The 24,264-nt window shown below is 44.4% G+C and overlaps 1 protein-coding gene across 3 annotated transcripts in view; it reads right to left on the reverse strand.

Annotated features, from left to right (window-relative positions):
- The window catches only part of ank3b (ankyrin 3b), a 372,799-nt gene that overhangs the window by 18,533 nt on the left and 330,002 nt on the right, over positions 1-24,264 (reverse strand). For all 3 annotated transcript variants that reach the window (XM_059653155.1, XM_059653157.1, XM_059653156.1), the window contains exons 41-43: positions 17,309-17,440; positions 12,849-12,992; positions 7,932-8,613 (exon numbers count right to left, since the gene is read on the reverse strand). In XM_059653155.1, the coding sequence (XP_059509138.1) occupies positions 7,932-8,613; positions 12,849-12,992; positions 17,309-17,440 (958 nt within the window). The remainder of the gene's footprint in view (positions 1-7,931; positions 8,614-12,848; positions 12,993-17,308; positions 17,441-24,264) is intronic.

Genomic DNA, 24,264 nt, shown 5'->3' on the forward strand with positions numbered 1-24,264 from the left:
CGCTTTCCTGCTCCTCTGGTGCTGCCAGGCCTGCTGTGTTCCTCCAGCTCCACACTAAGCAATCAGTTAGCCTCTGATTATGAGTGGAGAAGCGGGGGAAAGGATTGAGTTAAACTGTCCAAGTTTTCAGTCAAAGATACAGATGTCAGTAATTTGGATTCTTTTAAGAAGGTTTTCATGTTTAATACTTTCTGAGGACTTGAGATTTGCAGGATGGTGCAGAAATGGATCGATTTTAAACTCTGCAGATCCTCAAACATTCTCCTTTGATGAAGTATTTGGAGTAAAGGAAAGGGTTCCAGTAAATTGCTGGAGGTCACCTGCCACGGTTTTCTGACTGCCTGAGAGGCGGTTCCTGCTTGAACTGCGCTGCGCTTAGGAGGTAGTTCAAGTTGGTGCCCATTCTGACGAAGGACAAAAACTTGCCAGCTCAGCACTCGTGTTTCTAACAGAAATTGTTTGTTGTGCATCTAGTGTGGTTCCTGGAAAACTGATTGAGTGGCCCTCATCAGAAGCCTCTGAAGGAGTTTGTCCGGATGGTTCCAAAACAAGTGTATTTACAAAAATCTGAGAAAAACACAACATCCTTTCCTGCTTTCAAGAACCAAATCATTATTGGCCAGAGATGTTTGTCTCCAAAGTGGTCTTTTGCTGAGTGTATGTGTGTGTGAACCAGAGGAGTAGGGCAGCAGACGTAGAAATTGAGGGAGAGGTAGGAACCAAGGCAAACATTACCAAACTCAGGCAGGGAAATACTGTTAAAAAGAATAGGGGAGATGGTCTGAAATGCACGTGTTTCAATGCAGGAAGTAGGCAAGGCAGATGGACTCAGAGCATTAGTTACTACTTGGAACGATGACATTACGGCAATTATGAAGACGTGACTGAAAGAAGGACAGGACTGGCAGCTGAATGTCACAGGATTTAGATGGTTCAGGTGTGATAGAAAGGGATGTAAAAGGGGTGGGGGAGTTGTGTTACTGGTAAAGGAGTATCTCACAGCTGTACTGAGGGAGGATGTATGAGAGGACTCATGCAGTGAGGCTGGGTAGAACTCAGGAACAAGAAAAGTGAAATCACAATGTTGGGGGTATACTCCAGACCTCCCAACAGCCAGAGGGAGACAGAGGAGAATATGTAGACAGATTTTAGAAGGATGTGAAAACATCAGGGTTGTTGTGGGGGTGATTGTAACTGCCTCCTGTATTGACTGGAACTCACTTTGTGCCAGGGGCTTGGATGGAGCAGAACGCGGTGCGTGGACAGAGCAGAACACGGTACGTGGGTGGAGCAGAACACAGTACGTGGTCAGAACGCGGTACGTGGATGGAGCAGAACAACTTCCTGACACAGTATGTAAACATTCCAACCAAGGAGGGGGCTGTACCGGATCTAATTTTGGGAAATGAGCCCGGCCAGGTGAATAAAGTTTCAGTGGGGTAATATTTTGGGAGAAGTGACCATAACACCGTGATAGGGACAGCAGCAGTCCTTGGGTGAAGGTGTTAAACTGGGGAAGGCGAACTAAAACAATATTAGGCAGGAATGGACACTGTTGATTGGAGGAGGCTGTTTGAGGGTAAATCCACATCGGACATGTGGGAGCATTTCAAACAGCAGTTGATAAGAGTTCAGGAGCGGCATGTTCCTGTGAGAATGAAGGATAGGTATGGCAAGTTCGATGACCAGGAATATTATGACATTGGTCAAAAAGAAAAAGGAGGCATATGTAAGGTCTAAAAGGATGGGAACTGATGAAGCTATATAAGGAACTATATAAGGAAAGTAGGAAAGAACTTAAGCAAGGAATTAGAAGGGCTAAAAGGGCTCATGAAAAGTCGTTAGCAAACAGGATTAAGGAGAATCATGTATAAAAGCAAGATTGTAGCCAGGGAAAGAGTTGGCTCACTCAAGGACAAAGGACAGAGTCTATGTGCAGAGCTAGAAGAGGTAAGTGTTTTGGTAGTCACCAGAGAGAAGGAATTGGCAGAGGATGATCTCAGGGAAGACAGTGCTGAATTTCGATGCCAAGTTGCTATTAAAAAAGGAAACAGTGTTATGCGTCTTAAAAAGTATTAAGGTAAATAGTTCCCCGGGTCCTGATGGGGTCTATCCCAGAATATCAGGAGTGGCAAGAGAACAAATTGTTGGAACACTAACAGGCATCTTTGTATCCTCATTGGCCACAGGTGAGGTCCCAGAGAACTGAACAGTAGCCAATTCTGTCCCATTGTTTACTGAAGAAGTTGAAACTCTTGTCAAGAGGAAGAGGGAGGCTTATGTAAAGATGAGGCGTGAAAGCTCAGTTAGGGCGCTTGAGAATTACAAGTTTGCCAGGAAAGACCTAAAGAGAGAGCTGAGAAGAGCCAGGAGGGGACATGAGAAGTCTTTGGCAGGTAGCATCAAGGAAAACCCTAAAGCTTTCTATAGTTATGTCAGGAACGAAAGAATGACCAGAGTAAGATTAGGGCCAGTCAAGGACAGTAGTGGGAAGTTGTGCATGGAGTCCGAAGAGATAGGAGAGGTGCTAAATGAATATTTTTCGTCAGTATTCACACAGGAAAAAGACAATGTTGTTGAAGAGAATACGGAGATACAGACTATTAGACAAGATGGGATTGAGGTTCACAAGGAGGAGGTGTTAGCATTTCTGGAAGGTGTGAAAATAGATAAGTCCCCTGGGCCGGATGGGATGTATCCTAGGATTCTCTGGAAAGCTAGGGAGGAGATTGCAGAGCCTTTGGCTTTGGTCTTTATGTCGTCATTGTCTACAGGAATAGTGCCAGAAAACTGGAGGATAGCAAATGTTGTCCACTTGTTCAAGAAAGGGACGAGGGAGAATCCTGGTAATTACACGCCAGTCAGCCTTACTTCGGTTGTGTGTAAAGTGTTGGAGAGGATAATAAAAGATGGGATTTATAATCATCCAGAAAGGAATAATTTGATTAGGGATAGTCAACATGGTTTTGTGAAGGCTAAGTCGTGCCTCACAAAACCTTACTGAGTCCTTTGAGAAGGTGACCAAACAGGTGGATGAGGGTAAAGCGGTTGATGTGGTGTATATGGATTTTAGTAATTTGATAAGATTCCCCATGGTAGGCTACTGCATAAAATACAGAGCCATGGAATTAAGGGTGTTTTAGCGGTTTGGATCAGAAATTGGCTAGCTGTAAGAAGACAGAGGGTGGTGGTTGATGGGAAATGTTCATCCTGGAGTTCAGTTACTAATGGTGTACAGCAAGGATCTGTTTTGGGGCCACTGCTGTTTGTCATTTTTATAAATGACCTGGATGAGGGCGTAGAAGGATGGGTTAGTAAATTTGCAGACGACACTAAAGTCAGTGGAGTTGTGGATAGTGTGGAAGGATGCTGCAGGTTACAGAGAGACATAGATAAGCTGCAGAGATGGGCCGAGAGGTAAATAATGGAGTTTAATGTGGAAAAGTGTGAGGTGATTCACTTTGGAAGGAGTGACAGGAATACAGAGTACTGGGCTAATGGTAAGATTCTTGGTAGTGTGGATGAGCAGAGAGATCTTGGTGCCCATGTACATAGATCCCTGAAAGTTGCCACCCGGGTTGGTAGGGCTGCGAAGAAGGCGTAAGGTGTGTTATGTTTTATTGGTAGAGGGATTGAGTTTCGGAGCCACGAGGTCATGTTGCAGCTGTACAAAACTCTGGTGCGGCCGCACTTGCAGTATTGCGTACAGTTCTGGTCACTGCATTATAAGAAGGATGTGGAAGGACTGGAAAGGGTGCAGACGGGATTTACCAGAATGTTACCTGATACGGAGGGAAGGTCTTATGAGGAAAGGCTGAGGGACTTGTTTTCATTAGAGAGAAGGAGGTTAGGAGGTGACTTAATAGAGACATACAAGAAGATCAGAGGATTAGATAGGGTGGACAGTGAGAGCCTTTTCCTCGGATGGAGATGGCTAGCATGAGGGGACATAGCTTTAAATTGAGGGGGTGATAGATATAGGACAGATGTCACAGGTAGGTAAGGGTGTGGAATGCCCTGCCTGCAACAGCAGTAGACTCACCACGTTTAAGGGCATTTAAATGGTCATTGGATAAACATATGGATAATAGTGGAATAGTGTAGGTTAGATGGACTTCAGTTTGGTTTCACAGGTCAGTGCAACATCGAGGACTGAAAGGCCTGTACTGCGCTGTAATGTTCTATGTTCTATGTTCTAAGGGTAGCAGGGATAATCCAGGAAATTACAAACCTGACAGACTCATGTCAGTGACAGGGAAATTATTGGAAATGATTCATGTATTTAGTAGTGAATGGACTAACTGGTGATACACAGCACGGTTTTGTACAGGGGAGGTCATGCTTCGCTAACTTGACTTTTGAAGAGGTGACAAAGGTGACTGATGAGGAAAAGCTGTTAATGTTGCCTCCATGGACTTCAGTAAAGTCTTTGACAGGTCTCTCATGGCAGATTGGTACAAAAGGTGAAGTCACATGGTGTCAGGGGTGAGCTGGCCGACGGATATAGAACTAGCTTAGTCACAGGAGACAGATGATAGCAGTGGAGGGATGCTTTTCAGAATGGAGGGCTGTGACTCATGGTGTTCCACAGGGATCAGTGCTGGGACTTCTGTTGTTCGTGGTCAATGTAAATGACTTGGAGGAAAACGTGGCTGGTCTAATTAGTAAGTTTGTGGATCATACAAAGATTAGTGGAGTTACGATAGTGAGGAGGATTGTCAGAGGATTCAGTAGGATATAGATCTGTTGGAGGTATGGGCAGAAAAATAGCAAATGGGGTTTAGTCTGGACAAATGTGAGGTTATGCATTTGGAGGGTTAAGTGCAGGTGGAAATTATACAGTGAATGGCAGAACCTACAGGAGTATTGATGTGCAGAGGGATCTGGGTGTGCAAGTCCACAGCTCATTGAATGTGGCAGCACAGGTAGATATGATAGTAAATAAGGCCTATGGCATGCTTGCCATCATTGGAAGGGGCATTGAGTATTAGGACAGACAAGTTATGCTGCAGCTTTGTGGAACTTTAGTGAGGCACTGAGAATATTGTGCACACTTCTGGTTACCAAACTATCAGAAGGATGTGGGTGCTTTGGAGAGAGTACAGAAAAGTTTACCAGGATGTTACCTGGTATGGGGGTTTGTAGCTATGAAAAATGGTTGGATCGACTGGGTTTGTTTTCACTGGAATGCAGGAGGTTGAGGGTCGACCTGATAGAAGTTTATAAGATTGTGAGTGGCATGGATAGGGTGGGAAGTGTGAGGCTTTTTCCCAGGTGGAGGGGCCAATTCCTAGGGGACACAGGTTCAAGGTGCGGGCAGGGGGGAGGAGTTTTGAAGAGACGCGCGAGGCACGTTTTTCACACAAATGGTGGTGAATGCCCGGACCACACTGCCAGAGCAGGTGGTGGAAGCAGACACAATAGCAGCTTTTAAGAAACACCTGGACAAAGACATGAATAGGAAGGGTATAGAGGGATAAGGATCCTGTACGTGGAGACAGTTTTTGTATGGAAGGGCAAAACATTTCGGCACAGAGTTGGAGGGCCGAAGGGCCTGTTGCTGTGCTGTATTGTTCTTTGTTTTGTATATGTGTGTGTGTGCGTGTTTGTGTGTGAGTAAAGCACTAATGTTGTGACCAATGGAGCAGTGGGACCACAAGGAGGCAGTACAGCCCTCCAATGTTGGTTGTGAGAGTACGAGGTTCTCCCCAGTTCACCACGCATCGCAGGCCTGGCTTCAGGGAGCACACGCACATATACAGCAACGTGGGCTACAAGCACACAAAAGCCTCAAACGTGCAAGAAACCAATACGTCCTTCCCATCAAACAGAGACCACAACTTTTGAGTGCTTCGGAATTTTGATGCCATGGTTCTTGCTGCCCCTTCCTCGCGTTGGGAAAAGGAAAGCACACTTCCGTATCTTGCCGAGGAGACTCAGTTTTCGTTGTCAGTGGCACACAGGCACGGGGTTGTTTAGCTAGTGACTTGTTCAGGTAGAGCTCTCACGGGCAAATTTATCAAAGAATATAACATATAGATCTATAACGCTATAAAAATCTTATTTGGTGCTCTTAGCCTTTTGTCATCTTTGATGACACTTATTCGGTTTTAAAATTCCAAACCCCCCTTTATCACGGTTATTACACTGACATCCTCCCACCTGTTGTGGCAGAGCGGCTCCTCAGTTTTGTCTCTCCACAGCTGGTACTGCAGGCACACTTTCCCCAGTGTTCCCATCATCTCAATGTCTCCTCTTCACAGACTGCCTGATGTCTTACTATATCAATAAGCCGCAATTTATGACTTCTTAAAAATGGGACCAATATGCCTATACCAAATTGCCCCAAAATGTCTCCCCACACACCCAACTACCAAATGCGATTACACCTGACTCCCAGCAGGTGCAGGAGTGTGACGTATGTCGGCTGGGGATCACTAAATATGTCTGGTTTAGTCTAATCCCTCAGTATCTGTGTCAAATATCTCCAAAGTCGGGGATGGCAGCATCAGGCAAGAGACAGCTATCGGAGGGGAACTCATAGGGATAGTAGAGAGTGAAGCACGTTGGGGAAGTGATGGGAGCTGGGAGAATGGTGGATGAGGCAGGAGAGGGAACAAAGCCTGGAATCAATGATATCCCTCAATAATGAGGCCAAGCCCCAGTCTCACATGATAACCAGATCCTTCCATCAACCCAATGTTGCAGAAGCAAGGTCACAGAGACACAGAAAGAGGCCAACTGGTCCAATGCGATATTCCCAATTCTCACAATAGCCATCCATTCTGGCCCTTTCAACAAGATTAACCACTCATGTCGATGCTTTCACCACAGACTCTCAACATGTAAAAGCTGGATACAAGCTATTTGAATTGGGTTTGACAGCAAGAACGAAAGGAGGTGAATCTCAGCGGCGAGAAGCATTCTCCCTTGTACATCAGAAGGTGTGTCTGAACTCTCCCACCAAAGGTGCAAGATCGAGAATGCCAGACTCCATGCATATTGAGGGGGTGCTGCATTGTCAGAGGAGCCACCTTTTAGAGACCTCATAGTGCAGAAAAAGCCCTTTGGCCCATTAAGTCTTCAACAACATAACTACCACTAAAAGTCCACTAATCCCAATTTCCTGCACCTGTCCCATATCTTTCACTGTTATAATATTTGAAGTACCCATCCAAATTTTTTAAAAGTCTGTAAGGTTTTCAGCCTCCACTACCTTCCCAGGCAGTGCATTCCAGATTCCCACTGCCCGCAGAGTGAAAATATTCTCCCCCAAATCCACTGCTGCTTGCCTTAAAGTGATATCCTCTTATGACTGACCCCTCAACCACAGGGAATAGTTGTTCTCTATTCACCCGGTCCATACTCCTCAATCTTATACATCTCAATCGTGTCCTCCCCTTGGTCTTATCTGCTTTAAAGAAAACAATCCAAGCCGAACTAGTCTCTCCTAACAACTCAATTTCTCCATCCCAGGCAACATCCCGATGAACCTCCTCTGTATCCCCTCTCGTGCTATCACATCCTTCCCGTAGAGAGGTGACCAGATGAGACTTTGAATGGAGCCTGACCCCTCTCAGGAAGACACTCCATGCTCCTATGTTAAAGAGGATCATGAGTTTCTCCCTCAGTCATCATCACTAAAGGAGATTTTCTACTCATTCTCACACTGCTGTACGTAGGAGCTTGCTCTGCACGAACTTTCTTTTTAAATGTAGGAATCCAGGGTGAACCAGATATGGCATTTCAAAAGTATGCCAGTGGCTGTCAAGGTCTGTAACTTGGTCGGAGATCATGGACGGGGGTTATTTCATGCAAACCCTTTCCTTTAGACACATGCTCAGGTTTAAGGAATGGGAGTAGTGTGTGCCCATACAGTGCCCATCTCACTACACCCTAACACCATTAAGAGTGGCAAATATCCCACTTACTTGCCATTGTCTTCATCCAGATTGTCAGTGCTCAGGTTACAGCGTCTCGGAGTTGGTGGCTCCACGTCAACGCTGGACGAGTCGCTATGCCAACCTGGAACTGCAAAAAATTGGTTCTGGGAATTCTGAGTATGGGGTATATTCTGGTCTTCTACTTTTGTCACCACCTCGTCATCTGAACCTTCACCTGGCTGAACAACGCCCAGGCCTTTCGGTTTGAGTTTTGCGAGCTCCTCAGAGTCACTCCGTTCCTCTTGCTGAACTTGGCTGGAAGAGGTCTCTTGTCCGGCCGTGCTTCCGTCCTCTGGGGACTGATTGTGGTCCTCCTGCTGCGTTTTACTGCAAGGTCGAGCAAAGCAGAGGGCGCTGGCCTCTGTGATCGCAAGCCCAGTCTCATGCTCGCTGCCTGCCATCTCATTCACCTGCCCCTGCTGTGAAGTGACCCCTTTGCCCATCACCTGGCACAGCACAGAGCGATCAGTGCCAGTGTTGTCCAGTGATGTGTCCTCGGCCTTTATGAAAGGTGCAGCTGCTTTTGGAGACAGGACTGGTTCGCGGGGAGTTGTGGGGGACGATCCTACGCTAGAAAAATTACTAAAATAATCGTCACATCGGAGAGGGGTGGGTGGCTCATAGCACAATCCTGCGGGTGTCAGCAGCTCCTTTTGAATGGATGGGTAACCTGAGTGGGTGAAACACAATGGCACAAGCTACACACAACATGCACGAACACATAACAGGCAATGGTATCACACTCAATGTAGCCGGGGAAATGGTTCTATGATCCACAGAGTGGACTGACTGATGAGAGGCTAATACAAAATACATACACTCGCATGAAACGGTTTCATTGCAATCAACCATTCTACTCTTCCAAATTGGTTTCTTTGCAAAGGAGTCCCAGTATGGGAGAATTCATTTTATACGATAATTAATCCAAACTGGCAGTGCGGTTACTGGAGACAAATATCATGGCAGGCAACTTCAAGAGGACTTAGAAATAATTGGACGCTCTCTGCTTATCAATGGATGAGAGACCATGTTAATTGGAATTTCCTGTCGCTGTGCAATGCAGTGAAAGGGCAGTCATTATTTTGTATTATTCCATGACTATCATGCCCACACAAAGCATCTTAACCCTCATTTGTAAGACCCCTTCCACATGCTGTCCTTTACCAGTACAGCTTCCTAGAACATTCAATCATTACTGAATTGTTCATAACACTAGTTGTTAATAAAATTAGCTTTAACTTTTTTATATCCTCAAAACTCAGCTACCCAAATAAATCAATCTGAAGAAGACTGGTGCGTGTACTTCGGGATTAAATATCTGAGATTTGTCCTGGTGGTGATCTTTTTATTATTTATCAGTACAGTAATTGTAAGTTAGTAAATATGGCCAATGAAGTGTAAAGCCAGTAGCCAATGTCAAGGAATGGGAGTAACAATGTGGAAAGTGCAGTATAGAATTGTGTTCAGGTTGTTAAAAATAAAGGAGCTGCCTACTGAATTATTTTATTAAAGGCTGCAGCTATCAAGCTGGTTAACCTGGCGCCTCTAGCTTTTAAGAATGGAAAACATTGGTGCACACGTATTGATTAATTGGATTGGACAGAGCGACTGAGAACAGACAGAGTCTTTAGTTCAAGGGCAGCAGCTGGAAACATTCTGCCCCTTCTGCAGTTGACTTGGGGCAAGAGGAGCAGCAAAGGGGTAACAGGTTGGCAATGATGTGGGGCAACTCAGGACCCCACTCCCCATGCCCCATACCTGTCTACAACCGTTCCCTGGGTAACGAGGGGAGGGATATAGCTGTGGGTCGTGATGTTTGCAGTGCAATCCCCTCTCACCCATCCATATCTAAGGCGTTTGCCAAGTGGCCAGCTTGGTTCAGGCTGGCGCTGCTGACAGCTGGAGTGGCATCAAGGCCCTCCAATGCCATTCAGCTGTGCCCACATTGTGCCTGGCTGATCACGTTTCTCCCCACGCTTGGCACCCCGTGTGGAAAGGAGCGTGGCCCTGAGCCACGCTAAATTGCAGGCGTGTCCTCTGTGAGTCCACAAAATAGGTCAATGGTGAAGAGTTTGCTCTGGTTGAGCAGGCTGCAATGGCAGGCAGTGACAGCAGCTTTGGGTCAAAGAGGTGACCACGGGGCAAGGGCTGCAGGTTTGGGTCCCAGCTCAGGAGTTGACAGTCACGGCAGGTAGCTTGCCAAGGAAGCCAATCAGGTAAATCCTGACGATGGCAGATAGCAAGTGTGGCAGAGTTTTGTAGTGAGCCAGAACAGAGTACTAACTGCAAGCTCCCTGCACATACAGTCTCTCGCCGGGGGCTGTAATTCTTCTCACTTCGGGGCTACTAGAAATAAATAACATTCCGAGAACAGCTAAACTTTTAGGGGTGAGAAGGGGATGTTTTATTGTGACGCAGCCGGAGGAAACCAATGGGTCCTGAAGTACCTATCCACAACCTACTCTCTTTCCTGCTCTCCACTGTCACTGTTTGGTCACCTGATGACATGACCTCAGGATCAGTGTGTACACCAGCCTTAAGGATATGCTACCTCATTCACATTCCACGCTATCAGCCAGGCTTTCACTGCCTGTGCACAATGTTCTGGAGTTCCTTCTCAAAACCTTTCCATCTCTCTCTCTCCTACCCTTCAAAAGCCACCTCAATACTCCCCCATCTTGGATCACCTTCTTAATCACCCATCCCAAGAACATCTCTGCCCCAGTGCCAATTTTTGCTTGATGACGTTGCTTGAAATATCCGAGGGCATTTCTGCTTGTTGTTAAAGGTGCTATGTTGTCACAGAATCATACAGCACAGAAACAAAAACTTTGGTCCAACTCGTTTATGCTTACCAAGTTTCCAAACGAAGCTAGTTCTATTTGTTTGCATTTGGCCTGTATCCCTCTCCACTTTCCTATTCATGTACCTGTCCAAAGGTTTTCTAACTGTTGTAACTGTATCTGCACCGAACACCTCCTCAGGTAGGTCATTCCACATACAAACCATCCTCAGTGTGAAAGGGTGCCCCTCCAGTCCCTTTTAATTCTTTCTGCTCTCACCTTAAAATTAAAGTTGTGAACTCACCTACTCTTGAGAAAAGAACTTTATTACTGACCTTATCTATGCCCCTCATGATTTTACAAATCTGTCTAAGGTCACACCTCAACCTCTTACAATTCAGTGAAAAAGTTCCCAGCTTATCCAGCCTCTCCTTATAACTCAAACCCTCCATTCCTGGCAATATCCTGGTAAATCTTTTCTGCACCCTCTCCAATTTGATAATATTCTTCCCATAGCAGTGTGACCAGGACTGTACGCAGTATTCCAAAAGAGGCCTCACCAGTGTCCTGTACAACCTCGACATGACATCCCAAATCCCATACTCAATGCTCTGACCAATGAAGACAAGCATAGAAAACACCTTGTACACCACCCTCTCTACCTGTGGCACAACTTTGATGGAACTATGCACTAAACCCCTCAGCCTCTCTGTTTGACAACACTATCTAGGGCCCTACCATTAACTGTGTAAAGCCTGCCCTTTCTTGGCTTACCAAAATACAACACCCTGCATTTCTCTAAATAAAACTTAATCTTGTCATTATTATTGTTAGCAAACTGCTTCCACATTTTACTTAAACACTTTACATGAAGCTTTAGAAATTGGTGCTGTTTGTTTTTATATAAAGATGAATGCTGGCTTCCAGTGCCCATTTGTTATTCCCTGTACCATGTCAGCTGTGGGTTACACTATCCATGAATAACTGGCTACTAATAACAGAAACTATGCTTAAAATTAACATGGCCCAGCATTCATGTTTGACTTTTTGGAATAGTCCTCAGGTTTTACAAACTATTTACCACATTTAGGCCTGCACATTTCTAGAATGATTGGAAACAATGGAGTAGCTGACCGCAAGATGAGGAGGAAAATGAGTAAGTGATAGCAAGACAGGGAGGAAGATGCAGAAGGAAGTTTCTATGAGAAGTTTTCAGATCCTCTGGATTTTGTCAACGATGAAGATCGCAGTGAGAAAGGAGATTTTGGTCAACTTGAGGACAAATGCAGAGATAAGCACACTGATCAAAAGGAAAAGAGAGAGAAAATGATTTGAAATGATCAACATCGTATTTGCTTGCAGACAAAGAAATTATCACCACATGAATCGAAACTGCTTTTTGTTCTAAATGCACAAAGGGGCTAATACAAAAGTTGAGGAATGGGAAGGACTGGAATGGGATCAGGAATGTCGCAATAAAGGGAAATCCAATGTAGTCATCAGCAGGAGGAGTACAATCAGCAGAGCTTCCCAAAGTCAGCAGAGAGGAAGGCAGGCACGGTCGGATCTTGGCTCAGGAAAGGGGTGCCGAGGTAGGTTCAGAGAGGATGAGTGACAAAGTGCAGAAGAAGAAGAAGCTGCAACAGAAGAGCTGGATCTGTGCAAAACAATCCGAAGAAAACTGAAACAGCAGAAATAAAAGCTGGAAAGGTAAGGGTACTGGCATTTTACGCTCTCTAAGCAATTGACCACTAGATTGCAACGCAATCGGGATTTAATTCGGCACTTTCTGGCTCTACAGCTCTCAGTTCCACATGCTGGAGTGTGTAGAGAGAGCGAGATTCGGAGATTGCTGGGCCCAAAGTATGTCCCATTCTGCAAATCGAACAGATGGGAGATCCTGTGGGGCTCACTCTTCTGGGTATCCCTTACACACTCCCAGCAGGAAACTCAGCACCAACAACTTAACATTGTCAGATCTACTCATAAATGCACAGTACTGCAACACATTGGAATCTATTCCAGCTACAACACACCCAAATATTATCAATGCATTCTTTAAAGCAGCACGGAGTCTTTACTGTTATCTCCATCATGCATCTATAAATGGTAGTGAAGTTACCATCCGATTGATCCAAGAACACGCAGCTATCATCGGCAAAGCTCCTTGTGCCTGAGATATTCCCATAGTCAAAAATTGGTCCTTCGAGTAGGGTCACAATGTCCATCCGATTAATCTTTTTGAGGACCCTGCTTAAGACATCAGCTGCAGAAAAAAAACCCAGGATATCTTGACTGCAATTTCATGACTGAAAACATTTTGACAGAATCAGCATTGCATTTCTACTAATTAACAGGAGTAAAGTCATTCAAGGGGAAGAGCTTGTGAGTTTGCTTAACCCCACCCAAGGACACAGTGCAAGTGTTCAGTTTTAAATAAATCAGTCTTTCACTTCAGCAGAATAATTGCCTACAGGGCACCCAATGACAAGTTTTTAAACTAAACCAGGCTTGTGTTGTGAAAATGAACAATAATGACCATTAAATCAGTTTTGCACCTGTTAAATTAATTGGATAAATTTGGGGAATGCAGAACAAAGGGCACAATAATAAAACACCGTTATAAACACAGAACATTTGTGAATAGAATCAGGAAGCACTTTTCTAAACTGCTTCAAAAAGCTACAGATATTGCATCAAGTCTGAGATGGATTTGAGTTGATTTGATTTATTATTGTTCCATGTCCCTAGGTACAGTGAAAAGTTTTGTTTTGCACGCAGTACAGGAAAATCGTACCATACAAAATGCATTAAGGTAACAGAATAGAGCAGGGAATACAATGTTCTGGCTGTAGAGAAGGTGAACAGAGAGTGAGATCAACATTACATTTAAAACTTGAGAGGTCCCTTCAGAAGTCTAATAACAGTGGGGGAAGAATCTGTTCTTGAATCTATTGGGACGTAAATGCAAAATTTTATATCTTCTGCAGGACAGAAAAGGGTGGAAGAGAGTGTAATGGGGTTGTTGGGGTCTTTGATTATGTTGGTTGCTTTTCTGAGGCAGTGGGAAGTAAAGATTGGTAGACTCTGTGAGGCAAGTGCACACAATGGGATGGATCTAAGGCAGGCAAATGAACTTCTGATCCATGTCAGAGCAGTGAGTGACTTCCTCCTGTACCTGTTTCTCACAGTCCTTACTTTCTGGTGAAAACGTGTCACCCTGTAATCATTCAATGTGCCTACTGGGGTCCCAAAAGCTGCAATAAGCACCATCAGAATTTCTTTGCCCAGTTCTCATTTTCTGAAGTTTGAAAATGTTACTAAAGAAAATGTAAGAATTACATATTTCACAAAAACATGATAATATTTATCCATATAACTATTTTTAAAAATTCCTTCATCAAACATTTACAGCAATGCCAAAGCTACTTCTAAAAGCTTGGGTTCTGACTCGTACTTGATATTTTTGCTGAGATCTTTAACTTTATGACAGTCAGTCAGCAATATGAATCAAGACACTGAGTTTTACGGTAGGGCTGTGAGATAGAGATAGAGCACAAGGCAGTGAACATTTGTCAGAGAATTGGGGACAGGGTGTAAACATGAGGGTATGAGTGTCCATGCATGTGTACATAAATGAGATACATGTGCAAAAATGAGAGACAGAGGAGACTATCACTGTGGGATTGCTGCTCTCACCCCTACATATTCACCCTGCCTCCATCTCCCAGTACTTCTGGATGCTGGAGGGCTCAGAAACAAGCAGCAACAGTGGGAGAGAGGGAGAGGTGTCTGGAGCAGCGGCTGGGGAATCATTTTTATACTTAGCCAGGAGTTAGGACAGATTTCATTTCTTCCCACCTTTCCTGGTTAACTGTTAAAGTCAGAAACCTTCACAGATTCCAATTCTAACTCAGCTGGGGACTTCATCAGGGGTTCCAGAAGCCAGGAAAGTTTAAAGCTCCCAGACAATTGTGAGTGTGACAGGGTGGTCGAGGGATCCCACAGCTCGAGAACAATATAAGCCAGCCCCTAATGCTCCTTGAGAAGCTGTAGGGAGTCACCTGCTTGAATCATGACAACACACTGCAGCCACACTGCTGTGAGTGTATTCAGGATTCTGACTTGGCTCCCGTGAAGGATTAGTGATCAAGTGCCAAGTCAGGAGAATGTGTGGTCTGCAGGGCAACTTGTAGTTGGAAGTGTTCCTATGCATCTGCTGCTCTTGTCCTTCTAGAGGGTAGAGGTTAAGGATTTAGAATTTGCTGTTGAATAACCCTTGATGAGTTAGTGCAATGTATGGTATACACTGCAGCCATCGTCAATCAAGAGTGAATGTTGAAGGTTAATGGATGGTGCGCCAATCAAGCCGGATGGTTTATCCTGGATGGTGTTGAGCTCCTTTACTGTTGTTGGAGCTTCGCTCATCTGAAAGAACCTAAACAGAAAGCTAAGAAGAGGCAGGAGGCGACATGAGAAGTCTTTGGCAGGTAGGGCAAGGAAAACTCTAAAGCTTTCTATAGTTACATCAGGAATAAAAGAATGACTAGAGTAAGATTAGGGCCAGTCAAGGACAGTAGTGGGAAGTTGTCTGCGGAGTCTGAAGAGATAGGAGAGGTGCTAAATGAATATTTGTTGTCAGTATTCACACAGGAAAAAGACAATGTTGTCGAGGAGAATATTGAGATTCGGGCTATTGGACTAGACAGGATTGAGATTCATAAGGAAGAGGTGTTAGCAATTCTGGAAGGTGTGAAAATAGATAAGTCCCCTGGGCCGAATGGGACGTATCCTAGGATTCTCTGGGAAGCTAGGGAGGAGATTGCAGAGCCTTTGGCTTTGATCTTTAGCTCGTCATTGTCTACAGGAATAGTGCCAGAAAACTGGAGGATAGCAAATGTTGTCCACTTGTTCAAGAAGGGGAGTAGAGACAATCCTGGTAATTACAGACCGGTGAGCCTTACTTCGGTTGTGGGTAAAGTGTTGGAGAGTATATAAGAGATAGGATTTATAATCATCTAGTAAGGAATAATTTGATTAGGGATAGTCAGCACAGTTTTGTGAACGGAAGGTCGTGCCTCACAAACCTTATTGAGTTCTTTGAGAAGGTGACCAAACAGGTAGATGAGAGTAAACCGGTTGATGTGGTGTATATGGATTTCAGCAAGGCGTTCGATAAGGTTCCCCACAATAGGCTATTGTACAAAATGCGGAGGAATGGAATTGTGGGAGATATAGCAGTTTGGATCGGAAAGTGGCTTGCTGAAAGAAGACAGAGGGTGGTCTTTGATGGGAAATGTTATAGGAAGGATGTGGAAGCATTGGAAACGGTGCAGAGGAGATTTACCAGGATGTTGCCTGGTATGGAGGGAAGGTCTTATGAGGAATGGCTGAGGGACTTGAGGCTATTTTCATTAGAGAGAAGGTTAAGAGGTGATTTAGTAGAAACATACAAGATGATCAGAGGATTAGATAGGGTGGACAGTGAGAGCCTTTTTTACCGGATGGTGATGGCTGGCACGAGGGGACATAGCTTTAAATTGAAGGGTGATAAATATAGGATGGTTGTCAGAGGTAGGTTCTTTACTCAGAGAGTAGTAAGGGCGTGGAATGCCCTGCCTGCAACAGCAGTAGACTCACCAAGTTTAAGGACATTTAAATGATCATTGGATAAACATATGGATGATAATGGAATAGTGTAGGTTAGATGGGCTTTAGATTGGGTTCACAGGTCGGTGCAATGTCGAGGGCCGAAGGGCCTGTACTGCGCTGTAATGTTGTGTGTTCTATGGACGATTGGGGAGTATTCCATCACACTCCTGACCTGTGCTTTGGAGCTGTGGACAGGCTTTGAGCCATTTTAGGTCGGGGCAGGTCTCTTGTGCCTGGGTCAGGACAGGGTCGGGGCAGATTCCCAGGGTCGGAGTCGGTTACCCTGTTGGTGGTGGGTCCCATCTGCCTGGATCAGGCGACAGATGTAGCACCACGGCTCACGATTTCAATCTCTGCCCAAGGTGTCTCAATGTGGTCAGTGCCAAAGCCTTTGCAGCAGCCAATGTCTTCAGCCACTTCTTGATAACATGAGGAACCGATCAGGTTAGTTGAGGCCTAGTCTCTGGGCTGCTGGGACCTCGGGGCGTGGTCGAGATGGATCATCAGTTGGCATGTCTGGTTGCCAGGGGTTACCAAGGCTCCAGCCTTGTTTTCCCAACAATGTGCTAGGGCACCTCTACCATGGGGGAATGAGAATGTTATTGAAACGTTCCACTCCTGTTGGTTGCTTTATTGTCCACCACATTCAAAACTGGGTGTGGCAGGATGACAGAGCTTAAATCAGAACTGTTGGTCATGTGTAATTCAGTTCTCAGAGCTCCAGTAAACCCTTCAGATCACGCTGAACGGTACTGAGTCTCACGGAGAACTGGATGATTCTTCTCAGGCAGCGAGTTGCGAAGATTTGGGTTCGTTACCTCAGGATGACGAGGAAAGCAGGTTCAATTGTAACTTCTGATAGGGATTTGAGCATTGAATTTAACATAGAGTCTGTAGGGTTTTAGCACAGGCCTGATTTTTTAAACTTACTTGTTGCATCCTTGCCATCTCGAAAGACCCACTTCTTCAACAATATGAAGCTCTGAGTGGTCAGCGAGTTTGGATTTTCAACCCGAATTTGATTAATGTCGTCAACAGAGAAGTTCAATTCTCTCGCCAATTCTGCAATGAACAATGAACACAAAATGCAAGTTACTTCCCTCACTGCAACAATGCAGATGTCTGCAAACCAAATGTCAAACTACAGCCAGTGAAGGAACATTGGTCCTGGTCATTATTGAACGCAGAGGCAAAAAAAACTCCCACAGTTCAAGTTTTTTGTCACTCTCTACCCCGCGTTCTGTGCATTCCTGACCTCTCAGCATCACTGCTGTGAGGCTCCTAATACTCCCCAACCGCGTGCAGGTTGCTTCCGAAGTCTTTATTGCTCATCTCTTTCTCGCTCCCCAACCTTCATAGTGTGAAGTAGCCACCTCGCAAAATTCTTGCTCTGTTCTCTCCCTCCCATTCCCCTGCCCCCTCACCCAACATTTGACAAGTCTAATGCACCTGAGACTTGCAACTCCTGCTATTATCTGTCAGTCCAGGCAAGTAGCCCAGAACCTGAGCCAGAACCGCATTCAATATCAAAAGCGTGGATTTGAACAGAAACGGCCCAGAAGCAGAAACGTTTGAGCCCGCAAGGGCATGACAGTGGGAATGAATAGGCCATCTACATATTACTGTCGCATCATTTATTCCTACAGGCCAGTTAGTGTAGCCTCTGCCACAGACCAAGTGATGGAATCTTGCTCATTTTGTTGTTTATATTAAGATACTTCAAACTGCACTATGTGCACAAACTTTGTCTTTGTATAACAAATTTATATTCTGTAGTTAAAGAACATCTACAACCTCCTGTGAATATATTCCAGTGACTAGCCACCATGCTAACCAACTACAAAGATTAAATATAAGATCCACTAAATCAGGGATTGACTGGTCCAGTATTACCATCAACTGGGATAGTAATAATCTCTGAATGCTGCTCTGCGATGATGAAGGAACGGCAATATATCTTTAAGTCAGGGTGATGTCTGACTTGGAGGGGAACTTGAAGGTGATAGTGGGCTAATGCACTTGCTCTTTTCAGCAGAGGAAGGTGCGTGATTGAGAATTAGTGTCAAAGAAGCCTTGTCAATTTGGTGCAGTGTATTTCTTAGAATAATGTATATTCCTGATATGGTGCTCAGAAAGTTGAATCTTGCAGAGAAAGACAATGTTATTGAAGGCCTTAGCTTCACTTTTTAACATAGAAACACTGGGTGAATGAGACAACAAACAGGAAGTCATATCTGTTGGGTTTTTTTTTGTGTTTTATATTTATTTATTCTTGGGAATGTGCCCATCACTGATGAGGCCAACATTTGTTGCCCACCCTTAGTGAGTCTTGAGAAGCCAGTGATGAACAGCTACAGTTCATGTCCTGGATGTACTATTAGTGGCTGGGGGAGGGAGAGATCCAGGTTTGTCAACCTGGTGACAATATGAGGACAGCATTGCAATTCCAAATCAGAATGGTGCAGGTCTTGGATGGGTTATGGGGGGCCAGCAGGGAAATGGAGTTAAGGTCACAGTCAGATCAGGCATCTTAGTGAGTGACACAGAAAGTCTGAGGGGTGAAAAAGCCGAATTCTGCTGGAAAAACAGAAACTGCCAACACAACTCAGCAGGTCTTTTCTCTACACAGAGAGTGGTGGGTGCATGGAATGCAGTCCCAGCAGTGGTAGCGGAGTCAGAAACTTAGGGACATTTAAGCGACTCTTGGATAGGCACATGGAGGATAGTAAAATGTAGGGAATGCAGGTTAGTTTGATCTTCGAGTAGGATAATAGGTCAGCACAACATCGTGGGCCGAAGGGCCTGTACTGTTCTGTGTTCTAGGTCTGGCAGCAGCTATGGGGAGAAAGCAGATGAGACTCTAGCCTAGTTTTGCTCCTAATTCTTGTGTTCTTATGATCACTTTTGTCTGATCCATTGGAATCAATTAGACAGAGCCCCTGAAGTTGGAGGGTTGGGCATCATTCAGTTATTGAGTTATTTTTTGAATTGCTTGTCTTAAAGGCAGGTTTTAACGATGACACAAAGGTCAAACAGCTTCCTCTTTTGGTGAAGTAACAGAAGACAAGAACATTGTTTTAATATCAGATGTTGGTTCCATCAGGTGACTTTTTCCGGGCCCCTGTATCAATCTGAGCATATCTCCTCTTCCAACCAATGGCGTTCAGTATCTGAGGAGCAGGAAAGTCAACGTTTTGGGCCAAAACCCTTCATCAGGACTTTGGCTTAACAGGAAACTGGCCTTCCAATGAAGCAGAGAATACTGGGTTCCAGTACAGGTTAAGGTAAGAGTAGGGGTGTGCTATTTTTTTGAAATTGCTATCTTTCATTGTTATTTTAAAAATTGTGATCCTGCCTGTGCGTTTCAGAGATTCATAAACAATTGGCACAAGAGAAGGCCATTTGATCCCCCGAGCCTCTCCTGCAGTTCGACAAGATCGTGGCTGGTCTGACCTAGGCCTCAACCCCCCTCTTATACCAGCTCCTCTCTTCGCCTCAATACTTCAAAAATCTATCCACGTCCTCTTCGAATACATTCAGCGATCGAGACTTCACAACTGTCTGGATTAGAGAATTCATTAACCTCTCGGAGGAGAAACTCCTTCGCACCTCAGTTTTAAATTAATTTGCCTTTATTCTGTAACTATCTTTTTCTAATACCCTTGTGGCCAGCACCTATTGCCCATCCCGAGCTGGCTTTGAGCAAGTGGACGTGAACCATGTCCCCTAGTTTGTTATTCAGCAATGAGTAGAACAATCTTAATATTTACCCTGCCTCCTCAGAATCTTGTATACTTCAATAAGATCAAACCTCGTTCTTCTTAGCTCTTTTGAATAAAGACCTAACCTGTTTGCTGTTCTTGATAAGCCCATCTCATTGTCTCAGGAATCAGTACAGTGAACTATCTCTAATTCCAATATCTGCTTTCTTAAATACAGAGACCAAAACAGTATATTGTGCTCCAGGTGTGGTCTCAGTAACGTCTCCTGTCCATCTGGAACAAGGCATCCTGTCTTTAAACTCCAGCCCCGCAGCAATAAAGTTCAAAATTCAATCTGCATTCTTAATTACTTGCTGTACCTGTGTGCTAACGTCTTGTATTTTATGCACAAGAACACCCCTAAGTGCTGCCGTTTTATGGAGTTTCTCTCCCATTAAAATAGTCTGCCTTTTGGCTCATTCTACCAAAGTGCTTAACTTCACACTTTCCTACATTAACTCCATTTACCATGTTTTTGCTCATTTACTCAACATGTCTACATCCCCTTCAAATTCCTTATGTCCTTATCACAATACCTCCTCCATCTATTTTCATATCAACAAATTTGTATATACTTCACCTTCCCCCTTCCTCCAAGTCATTACCATACACAATATACAACCGAGGCCCTGGGTTTGGCGCTTGTCAAATTCCCCTAGTTCTGTCTTTCCAAGCTAAAAAGACCCATTAATCCCAACTCTCTGTTTTCTGTGTGCTAACTAATCCTCAATTACCCTCAACAGCGTGAGCTCCTACTTTTTGCAACAATCTGTATTTTGGTATCTTATTGAATGTCTTCTGTAAATCCAAATATGCTGTACCTACTGGTTTCCCTTTGTCAACTCGATTTATTATATATCCTCAAAGAACAGTACATTACAGGGCCAGGCCCTTTGGCACACCAAGACTACACTGACACATGATGCCTTTCTAAACTTAAAATCTTTTGTCTCCATGTGGTCCATATCCCTGTATGCGCTGCCTGTTCATGTATCTGTCAAGATGCCTCTTAAATGTTGCTAATGTATCTACCTCCACCAACTCCTCTGGTAGCACATTCCAAGAACTTATCAGGGTCTATGTAAAAAACACACCTCGCACATTTCATTTAAACTTACCCCTTGTTATCCAAGGATCCCAAATCTTGCCATCCTTATCCTTCATTTTCACAGGGACATGCTGGTCCTGAACTGTAATGAACAGGCCTTTGAAAGTTTCCCACATGCCAGATGTGGATTTACTCTCAAAACCACTCCCCCGACCCTCCCTTAAATTGTGGTAGTTATCCCTCCCCCAATTTAATACTTTTACCCAGGGACTACTCTTATCCTTATCTGTAAATAACTCGCCGTTCCTGAACTGCTTCCCCTACTGAAACACTGATCACCTTACCGTGTTCATTCCCAAATACCAGGTCTAGTATGGCCCCTTCCTGATTTGGACTTTCTACACATTGCTTCAAAAAAATTGTCCTGGACACATCTAACAGACTCCCCCCAATCCTAACCTTTGACACTAAGCGAGTCCAGGTCGATACAGGAGATGTTAAAATCACCCATCACAACAACGCTGTTATTTTTACATGTTTCCATGAACTGTCTACATTTCTATTCCTCTATCCCCGGCTGGCTGTGGGATGCCTGCAGTACAATCCCAAAGTGATTGCACCCTTCCTACTCTTAAAACTGCCCATACAGCCTCGTTGGTTGACCCCTCCAAGATGCCCCCTCTCTGTACAACTGTGATATTCACCCTTATCAGTAACACAACTCCCAAACTCTTTTATATCCCGCTCCATCTCGCTTGAAACATCCAAATCCCAGAACGTTAAGCCGCCAGTCTTGTCTCTCTCTCTCTCTCAACCAAGTCTCTGTAATTGCTACAAAACATAGTTCTATGAACTAACGCAAGCTCTAAACTCATCTGCCTTACATCTCATAGTCTTTGCTTAAAACAAATACACTTCAAATCACCTCTTACTCTTAGTCACTGGCTCCTCTTCAGTCATTTTATTTGCTGACCTAGTGCTCTGGTCCTCCCCCTCCACATCAGTTTCAATCCTCCTGAGTTTCACTAGCAAACCCCCCTGCCAGGATATTGGTGCCCCTCCCATTTAGGTGCAACCTGACCTTCATGTACAGATCTCACCCGCACCCAGAAGACATCTCAATGATCCACATACCTGAATCCCTCCCTCCTACACCAGCTCTTTAGCCACATATTTAACTGTACTTCCTACTTCTAGCCTCACTGGCATGTGGCACAGGAAGTAATACTGAGATTACAATTCTATAGATCCTGCTTTTCAACATTCTACCTGACTCCCTGAACTCCTTATGCTCATCTCTCTTTCTGCCCATGTCACTGGTACCAATATGGACCACAGCCTCTGGCTGCTCACCCTCTTTGTTCAGGATATCCTGTGCCTGCTCAGAGATGTCCTTCACCTTGGCACCAGGGAGGCAACACACCATCCTGGAGTCTCGCTTGCAGCCACAGAAATGCCTACCTGTGCCCCTGACTCTAGTGCCTGCTTTCTGAATCCCTCTCTCATCGAACAGGGGTATCACATCAACAGCTTCCCAATTCACTGGAACTCTTCCAGAATGCAATGAGTTCTGAAATATTTTAACCAATTCCTCCATTATCACTGCAGCCACGTCCTTTAAAACCCTCAGATGCAGGCTATCAGGGCCTGGTGACTTCTCTGCTTTCAGTCCCATTTATTTAATTTAGATAAATGTGAGGTGCTGCATTTTGAACAGGCAAATTGGGGCAGGACTTATACATGCAATGGTAAGGTCCTGTGGAGTGTTGCTGAACAAAGAGATCTTGGAGTGCAGTTTCATACTTTCATGAAAGTGGAGTGGTAGGTGGGCAGGATAGTAAAGAAGGTGTTTATATCCTTGGCTTTATTGGCCAATGTTGCCAATTGGCCAATGTTGGAGGGTTTGAGCTTTGGGAGATGCTGAATAGGCTGGGGCTATTTTCCCTGGAGCATTGGAGGCTGAGAAATGAACTTATGGAGGTTTATAAAATCACAAGGGGCACGGATAGGGTAAATAGACAAGGTCTCTTCCCCAGGGTAGGTGAGTTCAAAATAGAGGGCATAGGTGAGAGGGGAAAGATCTGAAAGGGACCTAAGGGGCAACGTTTTCACACAGAAGGTGGTGTGGGTATGCAGTGAACTACCAGAGGGTGTGGTGGGGGCTGGTACAATTACAACATTTAAAAGGCATCTGGATGGTACATGTATAGGAAGGGTTTAGAAGGTTATGGGCTAAATGCTAGAAAAGGGAATAGATTTATACAGAATATCTGGTCAGCATGGACAACTGGACTGAAGGGTCTGTTTCCAGACTGTACAATGCTATGACTTGGTGTTTCCCAAATCCTTTGTTCCTCGTAATAGTCTTTCTTCCCATTAGCACTCTGCCTTATCGAATATATATTTGGGATGTTTACAACCTCCTCCATTGGGATAACTGGTTTAATTTTATCAGCAATTTCCCCGTTATCAACTCCCTAGTTGCATCCTGTGAGGATCCCATGCTTCTTTTAATGATTCTTCTCCGGTAAAACCTCTTGCTGTTTGTTTCGATGTTTCTTGCAAATTAACATTCATAATCAATTTTCAAACATCAACTGCTATTTAACGAAACTCTCAATCCTTTGGTCTAGTTTTTGCTGCATGGTGGGCATTAGTTATTGACTGATTGTCTCTGTCAACCATAGGAGGTCCATCCTTCTTTTTAGACCAGAATAAATTCTTGCTGAGCGTTTTGAAATATCTGCCACTGTTCATCTACTGACCTTCCTTTTGTTTACTTCCCAGTCTGCTTTAGAAACTATTTCTTCATACCTCTGTAATTGGTCTTATTTACCTTGAAGACACTGGTTTCAGACTCGAGTCGCTCTCCCTCAAAATAAATTTGAAATTCTACTACATTGTGATTACTACTGCTAGAGGATTCATAACTGTGAGATCTCTTACTGATCCTCCCTCATTATACATTACTCAGATTTAAAGCAGCCTATTCCCAGGTAGGTTCTTCAATGCAAATTACAAATTTGTGTTCCATATTATCCTTGCCCATCTGATTTGTTTAATTCAAGATTGCACAG

This window comes from Stegostoma tigrinum, chromosome 20 (assembly GCF_030684315.1).
Source record: "Stegostoma tigrinum isolate sSteTig4 chromosome 20, sSteTig4.hap1, whole genome shotgun sequence".
Lineage (NCBI taxonomy): Eukaryota > Metazoa > Chordata > Chondrichthyes > Orectolobiformes > Stegostomatidae > Stegostoma > Stegostoma tigrinum.